Source organism: Zosterops lateralis, assembly GCF_965231275.1.
Source record: "Zosterops lateralis genome assembly, chromosome: 28".
Classification (NCBI taxonomy): domain Eukaryota; kingdom Metazoa; phylum Chordata; class Aves; order Passeriformes; family Zosteropidae; genus Zosterops; species Zosterops lateralis.
Genome location: NC_139788.1, coordinates 4,305,246 through 4,315,174, shown reverse-complemented (window position 1 = coordinate 4,315,174; position 9,929 = coordinate 4,305,246). Strand labels below are relative to the sequence as shown.

The 9,929-nt window shown below is 56.4% G+C and overlaps 1 protein-coding gene across 1 annotated transcript; it reads right to left on the bottom strand.

Annotated features, from left to right (window-relative positions):
* OPRD1 (opioid receptor delta 1) lies at window positions 1–8,854 on the bottom strand (the record flags this gene model as incomplete). The annotated part of the gene is made up of 3 exons (XM_083879670.1): window positions 8,549–8,854; window positions 1,253–1,602; window positions 1–533 (listed from the first exon to the last, which is right to left on the bottom strand). Exons 1-3 carry the CDS (start codon window positions 8,779–8,781, stop codon window positions 1–3), a joined length of 1,116 nt encoding a protein of 371 aa, XP_083735796.1. The 5' UTR covers window positions 8,782–8,854.
* Window positions 8,855–9,929: the final 1,075 nt, after the last annotated feature.

The window sequence follows — 9,929 nt, the reverse complement described above, 5'->3', positions numbered from 1 at the left end:
TCATGCCGGTTTGCTGCGGGCCTCAGAGGGGGTACAGGTGGAGACGTGCTCCCGTGTGGTGTTCCTGGCCCGGGAGAAGCTGTTCTGGTCCACGCGGGCTCGGAAAGGCAGGCAGAACTCCCGGAAGCACCTCTTGAAGTTTTCGTCCAGGAAAGCGTAAAGGACGGGGTTGAGGCTGCTGTTGGTGTAGCCCAGGGCGATGCAGAAGTGCAGGCTGGCCACCACGTAGGGGTTCTTCTTGTCGATGTCCACCAGCGTCCAGACGATGACGAAGATGTGGATGGGTGTCCAGCAGATGATGAAGGCAGCCACCACCACCAGCACCATGCGCGTGATGCGCCGCAGGTTGCGATCCTTCTCCTTGGAGCCTGACAGGAGCCGGACGCTCTTCAGGCGGAGGATCATCAGCCCGTAGCAGATGGTGATGACCAAAATGGGCACCAGGAAGGCAAAGATGAAGACGCAGATCTTGGTCACGGTGTCCCAGTAGATGGGAGGATTGGGAAACTGGAGAGTGCACAGGATCATGTTATCTGTAGGAGAGAGGAGGGTCAAAGAGGAAGCTGGTGGAGTGTTTGCTGAGAATATTCTGCCTTCTGCTCAGTCACAGCTTGCTAAAAGCCCACAGAGATGCATTCCTACCTGCCTGCTCTTGGCAGAGGTTCCCCAGGAGCTCTGTGCCATCAGACCCCTGTCCACAAGACACTGAGGGGATGCAGTGGATGCAGTGACCCTGGAACCTTTTCCCTGCACAGCCTCCTGGGCCATTCAAGGCCAATCCTGCCTTCTCCCAGCCCCCACAGTGGACATCCCCATGTCACCCTCCACTGAAATCTGTCCACTTCCTCAAGATGCCTAGAGCTTTCCTAGCAGCCAAGGGCCAGCATCCCCATACAGGAGCTGCAGATCTTAGTGTAGGCTACTTGGAGCCTTTGCAGCATCCCTGTGGGGTTTTTCTGGCACCTGATTTGCATCCCAGGAGGTGGGGAGAGGCACTGATTGGACCTGAGATGGGGAAAGGTGTGGGATCCCGACCCTTAAGGAGAAGGGAGGACAATTTCTGGGACAGTTTCCAAGATGGAAAATCACACCACAACACTTTTTCCATGACAGGGCACTTTTATGGTGTCGTGGAGAGGTGCCCACCACTGACCACAAATCCGCTACAGGACCAGAGGTCCACTTTGCCAGGTCACCCCTGGGATGGACTGATGGGACAGGAGGGGATGTGTCCCCAGAGAGAGACACTTGCCTTTTGGCTTGGTGACCGCCATGACCATGATGGGCACCCCAATGAGGGAGGAGAGCACCCAGATGCAGACATTGATGATCTTGGCCTTGGCTGGTGTGCGGAAGTCCAGCGCCTTGACCGGGTGGCACACGGCGATGTAGCGGTCCACGCTCATCATGGTGAGGGTGAAGATGCTGGTGAACATGTTGTAGTAATCGATGGAGAGCACAACCTTGCAGAGCAGCTCCCCAAAGGGCCAGGTCTCCATGAGGTACTTGGCACTCTGGAAGGGCAGGGTGCTGGTGGCCAGCGCGTCAGCCAGGGCCAGGTTGAAGATGTAGATGTTGGTGGCTGTCTTCATTTTGGTGTACCTGGGGGTGGCACAGAAAGGACATGTTACAGGTGGTCAGAGGGGAGCATGGCCCGTCTGCTCATGAGGTGACACCAGCCTTGGTGGGCAAAAGTGTTGTGATGAACCTTTCTGCAGCACTGATGTGCTCAGCAACTTCCCAGGTGACACTGAAGAAGGACATGGAGCTGATGCAGTGAGTCCAGGAGAAGCCACCTCTGCTATGAGGAAAGGCTGAGAGAATTGGGATTGCTCAGTCTGGGGAAGAGAAGCTTCAGTGTGACCTAATTGTGGCCTTCCAGGCCCTGAAGGACCCCACAAGAAACATGGGGAGACTCTTTACAAGGGCCTGGAGTGACAGGATACTAGATGGGATATTGGGAAGAAATCCTTCCCTGGGAGGGTGGTGAGGCCCTTGGCACAGGTTGCCCAGAGAAGCTGTGGCTGCCCCTGGATCCCTGGAAGTGCCCAAGGCCAGGCTGGATGGGGTTTGGAGCACTCTGGGATAGTGGAAGGTGTTTCTGCCCATGGCAGGGGGTGGAACTGGAGGAGCTTTAAGGTCCCTTTTAACCCAAGCCTTTCTATGATTCTATACTTGTGTTCTTGTGTGTTACAGTCATAAAAACACAGAATCCCCAAATTGTTTGGGTTGGGAGGGGCCTTAAAGCTCAACTCATACCACTCCTCAGCCATGGGCAGGGAGCCACACACCACATCCTGGTACCTGAGCAGGACAGGGCATTCCCATGTGCTGCAGAGCATGGCTTGGCCCCTGGCACAGTGGTTTTCCTGCACCTGAACCAGGGAGGTGACACTCATTCCATACCTCTCTTATTTGAAGGAATAAAGAACTTTCCAGAGAACTCAGTTCTCCAATGAGATTGATTTGCTCCGTTTCCCTGAACCAGTTGCACAATGTCTTTTATCCCCTCAACCCTCCTTCATCTGATTTTCCACCCAGTAAATTGTGATTATCCAGCCTGCTTCCCTGTCAAGTTTGCTTGCAGAAATTGGATCGATTAGCTCCGGGAACAGGCCATCTGGAAGCAGCCCAATTAGCCAGCCTGGAGCTCCAGAGCCTTTGGGGAAGCCTGGCTGTATCCCCCCAGGGCATTTGGGAAGGGCTGTCTCTGCTTCTGGTTCTTGTCACACCATGGCAAGAGAAATGTCTGGTCCCTCATGTCCAAACCTTTTCTGAAGGGATGACGCAAAGTTACGGCAGATGCCAGAGCAGCACAGGGATGTGTGTGTGTGTGTCCGTGTGTCCCAGGAGCATCCAGTTGTGCAAGTGTTGGGCAAAGGGATGCTTGGAATGGCTTGGAAATAGATACTGAGGGATCTGCTGGGCACTCCCCACAGGTGGGGTGGGAGTGGCTCAGTGGAAGACCCTGCTCTTTGCAGGGCTGCACCAGCAGCTCCAGCTCTTCCTGTGCTCCCTTCCAGCAAATCCCCATTTGCTCAGAGCATCCTCCCAAGCTTTTTTAGATGCACCCTAATTAATTAACATCGGGGTCAGTTTGCACAAGACCAGCTCTGTGCATGGCTAAATCTGCCTGTAGCAGCACTTGGGTAAGGCATGGAAGGAGAAGACTGACCCCTTTGTAGCTGGGATGGAAAGATTGTTTTCCCTTGGAGTACTTATAAAATAGACAGAAAGTGACTTTTCATATATGTGATTGGAGTAAGACAGTTTTAAATTGACAAAGGGCAGGTTTTGGATCAGATATGAGGGTGGTGATAACCTCACACAGTTGCTCAGAGGAGCTGTGGCTGCCCCATCCCTGAAGTGTTCCAGGCCAGGTTGGACACTGGGACTTGGAGCAACCTGGCCTAGGGGAAGGTGTCCCTGCCCACGGCAGGGAGTGGAATGAGATGGGCTTTAAGGCCACTTCCAATCTAAGGCATTCTAGGATTCTGTGATATTTGGTACAGCTCATCACATGCTGGAGGTACATGGAATAAATTGAGGTGGAGGGATTGTGTGGGTCCCATCTCAGGTGGTCCTGCCCTGGCTGGAGCCCCTGACAGCAGCTGGTGTGGGAAAGAAGCTCCTGGGACTGATGGTGGTACCCAATCCCTTCCCCTTATCCTTTCTCCATCTCAGCAGGGTCAGGAGAGTGTATTGGTGGGGACAGAGACCTACCAGGTTCCATTGTCAACAGAACTGGGAACTGGAGCTGAAAACCTCATTTCTCTCTGAGAGAAAATAGAAAACAGCAGCTTAACCCAGCTCTCAGCTCCAAGAGCATTCCTGTCTCCTTCACCATGGCTGCAAATGGCAGCCCGTTGCCCAAGGGTGGAAATATTCGAGCTGAGCTTCTTTTTTTTTTTATTTAAATATGGCATTAAAAATGTCTTGTCCTTGAAAAGTCCTTTTCCCTTCACTTTAGTGTTATTTTCTGTGCGCTTTTGCAGAAAAGTTTCCTCCCAGGTTAAACAAAAAGCTGAGGATTTGTGGTATTGTCAGGTTTTGCCTCTCCTGTGTAAGCAGTCAGTTCAGGTAGATTCACACATCTTTGGTCTCTGTTTTTTGAGTATAATGGTAAAAAAATTTCTCTTATTCTTCATTCCCTGGTCTGCCAGATGTGCTTGGCTTTGCTGGGTGAGCACTTCCCAACCCCCTGCAGATGTGCCAGGGGTGGGGGACTGGAGGGCCAGAGTTGTCACCCATCCCCAGGCAGGATGGGGCTGGTGAGGGCAAAGCAGTGACAGGGATCACTGGGATGATGATGGAGATGACTGGGATGATAATGGGAATGTCTGGGATGAAGGGTTGACTCTGATGATGCATTTGACTGGAATGACAGGGATAACTGGGATGGGAATGGAGATAACTTGGATGTTGAAGGACATAACTGGGATGATGGGGTTGACTGGGATGATGTGAAAGAGTTGGGATGGTGATAGTGATGATTGGGATAATAAGGATGGCAATTTAGCTTACAGCACTGGGATTTTGGGGCAAGATTCAGCCCCCTCCAGGTTTGGGCTGAGGTTTCAACCCCCTACACAGGGTGAGGTGTCCATCCTGGTGACCCTCCTGAGCTGCAAATGAAACTGCTGCTCCAGGAAAGAGGTTTATTTGCCCAAATTAGAGCAAACCATCCACTGCTGTTGATGGAGCTCCCCAGGCTGCCAAACCCGTTGCAATTAAGTGAGTGCCTTGATTGGGAAGTTATGCACTTGAGCAGAACGATCTGGGAGGTGTTGATGGAGAGAAGAGATGGGAAAGGATGGGGCAAGCACAGGGCAGCTCCGCATTCCAGTCTCGACTCCCAGGCAGGGACACCCTCTCCAAACCTCTTGGAAAATAAATAAGTGAAAGAAAAGTGAATTATAAGTGAAAGGAAAACTCCTGGAGCTGCTAAAAGCTGGCACCTGAAAGAGCCTGGCTTGACAAAGCCTGCACCCAGCTGTCCCTGCAGCCTGTGTGGGAGCTGGTGGGGGGCTGATGGGCTCCGTGGGGATGCTGCACTTCCAGCCCCAAGCTCACAGCTGCAGATTCCTTCCAGGAGTATTTTTAAAAGCATCTGACAATGCAGTGGGGCATGGCAGTGCTGGTCAGAGCTGTGGTGGGGAGGGTGCTGGGTTCCCTCCAGGTGTGTGGATGGGTTTGGCTGCTCTGGAGAGGGATTTATTTGGAGTTTGGCTGTGCTCAGCTCATGCTGTGTCCATTCACAGAGCTACACACAGCCCAGGATGTGCTCCAGCTGTGCTTCCAGGCTGCCTGGACACCCCAGGCCCCTGAGAGGTGGCACTAGGAGAAGAGCACAAGACAAACAACTCAGAATCTCCCTGGCAGGGAGGTTCAAATCTGAGCTGATCCCATCTCAGAGCCCTTTCTTGCACAGACACAGGTCTCCCCCAGTCCTTTGACATGGAGCAACTCTGACAAGGACTCTGGGAAACTCCAGGTGACTCTGACCATGGAAGGGGTGAAGGCACATGTCCCTCCAGCCCCTCCAGTCCCAGGGGCTTGGAGGATGATATTTGCTGATTTCATGGGAAATATTCCCCATCCCTTGAAGTGTCCAAGGCCAGCTTGGACAGGGCTTGGAGCCACCTGGTCCAGTGGAAGGCAGCCCTGCTTATGGCAGGGTAGTGGAACAAGATGGTCTATAAGCTCATTCTCAACCTAAACCACTCAGTGATTCTGCATTTAATTCCATCATTAGTTGGAAAATGGGGGGCCAGAAGCTGTGGTGATGGGATTGGGGCTGTCAGGCTTGCTAAAGTTACTCAGTGAGTAAAACAGGGAGGATGTTGTTTGCACATGAAATCACTCTCTTTAAAATGCCTTCCCTCTCTCCTCTCTGAGCAGAACCAGCTGGAGGGGGGTCTAATAACACTCATTCCTCACCCTGACATTGCTCATGGCATCCATCTCTGCTGCAATTACCTCAATTTGCTTTTTCAGAGCAGGGCTCATTTTTAATGCCACTTCGAGTGGCTGAAAAAATTCCATTAGGGGTCAGGTTGGGTCAGCGAGTTCCCACTCCCCACTGCCCACCCTCTTGAATGGTTAAAAACACACAGAGAGTGGGGAGCAGGGGCAGCAGAGCCTGGTATCAGGGCAATGGGCACTCCAGGGTGGCTCATGGACATGTTTCACCATGGTTTCCTTCCCTCCGGTGAGTCACCACGTTCATGTCCAGGCAGTGCCAGGCTGTGCCGACCTCCTGTGACAACAGCAATGGACTGAAAGGGATGGGGAAATGAGGGTGGAAATGGCTTTTAAAAAGTGAATTTGGGGGGGTTGTTTAAATCCAGCCACCAGCTCTGGTTTGGCTTTAGGGTTTTGGGCCAAGCTGGGGTTACAGCACCAACTGAGGCAATGGGAACTGGAGTTACCCCACAAATTCTGCACCATCAGGACCAAGCCCCCTCAGTGCAGAGGGAGTGGCCCTGAAGCCCAGGCACCCAGTGAGACCCTTTTGCTCCCTCCTGCCAGGCTGGAGGTGTTGGGGGTCTGCAGACTGTGAGCACAGCCTCATCCTTTGCTGCTGGCAGGGCTGTGGAGGAGCTCTGTCAGCCCTCACTGCTGGCACTGCTCCTGTGCTCTGCAAGACTTTGGCTTTATGGCCTCATTTTCCATGTCAACCCATCTTATCCAGGCAGGACCCACCAGTGTCTCAGACAAAGGGACTGATGAGATTTTGTACCTTAGCGCAAGTGCCTGGCCAGATACAGCAGCATCTTGCTGTGCCCCATCTTTAAAATGGGGGCATTTGGGTCATGTTGCTTGTCCTGGGGTGCAGAGACCCTGCAGACCCCATCCCTGCCCAGGGAAAGCCTCACCACAGGTGCTGAGGTCCTGGATGGAGCCAAAGTAGGTCTCAGACTGCTGGAGATGGTGCCCCACATTGAGGGGACCAGAGGACAGCTCAGCTGCTGTGGGAGATGGGGCTGGGCCACGCTGTTTCTGCTCTTTGTTAGAGAAAAACACAAATCAGGCAGCTGCAGGAGGTGCTGGAACAAGAAGGAACGGGGAAGGGGCTGGGTGGGTAATTCCCACTGACGGAGTGGGGTGGCAGCAGTGGGAACCCACCAGCCTCTGGCTCTGGGGGGGGCTGCACCCACCCTGAAAACAGGGCAGCCCCCAGCCCGCCCCGTGCCCAGCCCTGCGGCTTTTCTCCTCCTCTCTAATGAAAAGGGGCACCCGCTTGGGGCCGGGCTGTGTCCCCCATGCCCCCAGCACAGCTCCCTCACACCCCCCGAGCTGCTCCAGGCACTCAGGGCTTTGCTTTCACCCCTCGCTCTCACGGGCTCCCCCTGCCCCACACCTGCACGGCTTGCACACGCACTGCTCACACACCTCACACCCGCCACAACAGCCCTGCTGATACAGCCAGTGCACACCCAACCCTCCTCCTGCTGCTGCTGCCTCACGCTCGGTGCACACTCACACCTGGGGCACACTCACACCTGGGGCACACTCACACCTGGGGCAAACTCACACCCTGTGCTGCACACTCACAACCGCTGCACACTCACTTCTGCTGCTGTTTGACACGCAGCACACACTCACCCCCTGTCTGCACTTTCTCTTAGTGCAAACTCCCTCCTGGTCCTGTCTCACCCCTGGTGCACACTCACCCCTGGTGCACATCCACTCCTGGTGCACACTCACCCCTGGTGCACATCCACTCCTGGTGCACACTCACTCCTGGTGCACACTCGCTCCTGGTGCACACCCACTCCTGGTGCACACTCACCCCTGTGCACACTCACCCCTGGTGCACACACACCTCTGGTGCACACTCACTCCTGGTGCACACTCACTCTTGGTGCACACTCACCCCTGTGCACACTCACCCCTGGTGCACATCCACTCCTGGTGCACACTCACTCCTGGTGCACACTCACTCCTGGTGCACACTCGCTCCTGGTGCACACTCGCCCCTGGTGCACACTCACCCCTGTGCACACCCACCCCAGGTGCACACTCACTCCTGTTGCACACCCACTCCCACCCCTGGTGCACACTCACCCCTGTGCACACTCACCCCTGGTGCACATCCACTCCTGGTGCACACTCACTCCTGGTGCACACTCACTCCTGGTGCACACTCACCCCTGTGCACACTCACCCCTGGTGCACACTCACCCCTGGTGCACACTCACCCCAGGTGCACACTCACTCCTGTTGCACACCCACTCCCACCCCTGGTGCACACCCACCCCTGCTGCACACCCACTCCTGGTGCACACCCACTCCTGGTGCACACTCACCCCTGTGCACACTCACCCCTGGTGCACACACACCTCTGGTGCACACTCACTCCTGGTGCACACTCACTCTTGGTGCACACTCACCCCTGTGCACACTCACCCCTGGTGCACACCCACTCAGTGTTAGCACCTCACACTTCCCTGCACACTGCCTGATCCCTGGCTCCCTGGGCGCTCTCCCACTCGGTGCCCGCTCACCGCAAGCGCTCCCCGCACAGCCCAAACCCCGGTCGCACCTGACGATGCCGTACATGACCAGCACGTTGCCCAGCAGCCCCACCACGCACACCACGGAGTAGAGCGCGGTGATGACGATGGCGATGAGGATGGATGTGGCGTTCTTGCTCCTCTGCGGGCCCGTGTCGTTGACGCCGTGCCCGGGCAGGGGGGCCCAGGCGGTGCCGTTGTCCCAGGAGGCGGCGGTGGCCGTGGGCAGCACGGAGGGCAGCGGCTCCATGGTCACATCCATGGGCAGCTCCGTGGCCCGCGGGCGGCCGTGGCCCCGCCGGGCGCATCCGAGCGCGGCGTGTCCGTGTCCCGCCCCAGCCGGTCCCGGTGCCGGTGCCGCCGCCCCGCTCCGGGAGCGCTTTATAAACCCGCGTGTCCCCCGAGCCACGTGGGGCCGGGGGCGGCCCTGCCCGCCCGCCCCGCCTGTCTGCCCCCTCCCCGGATCCCCGCCAGCGATTCTTCTTCCCCTGGCTCCCTACCTGTCCCCCCCGCCTGTCCCCGCCTTCCTCCACCTCGCTCTCTGCCTTTCTCCGCCCGCCGGCTCCTTGTCTTTTTTCCACGGTTTTTCTCCCCCCATCCCTGCCGGCCTCGCCCCACGCTTCCAATTCCTGCCTTTCTCCCCCAGATCCCTCCCTGAGCCCTCCCTGCGCAGCCCCCCCGCCCCCCGAGCCTGTGGCTCTGTCCCCCCATCCCCGCCGGCTTCACCCTCCCGGTTCTTGTCTTCCCAGCCCCCGCCTGACCCCCCATTCCTGCCTCTGCCTCCCCTCCCTATTTGTCTTCCTCATCCCTGTCTGTCCCCGCAGCTCCCCCGATCCCTGCCCCTCGCCCATCCCAGGGGCCGGGAGGGTCCCCGGGCTGGAGGGGAGTGCGATGGACCCGGCGCTGTGACTGTTCCGAGTTTTCTTTGTCTGTGAGAAAGCGGAGGGACAAACAGCCCCCTTGTCCACAAAGCAAAGCCAGGGGGGTCTCCAGTTCCCCCTTGCCCTCTGCTTTTTCTTCCTCTCCTTCGCTGTGTTGTGGACTGTGGGGTGCTGGGGGTTTGTCTTGTGGGATTTGGGGGTGCTGGGGGGGTTTGGGGGCGCTGGGAAGGTCTGGGGGGATGTTGCAGGGGAATTCAAGAGGGATATATGGAAGGGGTTGAAGGGGTGCCGTGGGGAGAACGATGTGGGAATGCTGAGAAGGAATTTGGGGATCAGTGTTGGAGGGTTTAGGGGAGATGCTTGGAAGGGAATAAGTGGGGATGCTGGGGGCGCTAAAGAGGGTTTCTGGGGGTTAGGAGGGGTGCTGCTGCAGGCTAAGGGATTTAGGGAGATTTGCAGAGTTAAGGGGCAAATACAGACCCAGCAGCAGCATCTCCTTAGCAGAGCTGGGCTTTGTGAGATGTTGAGG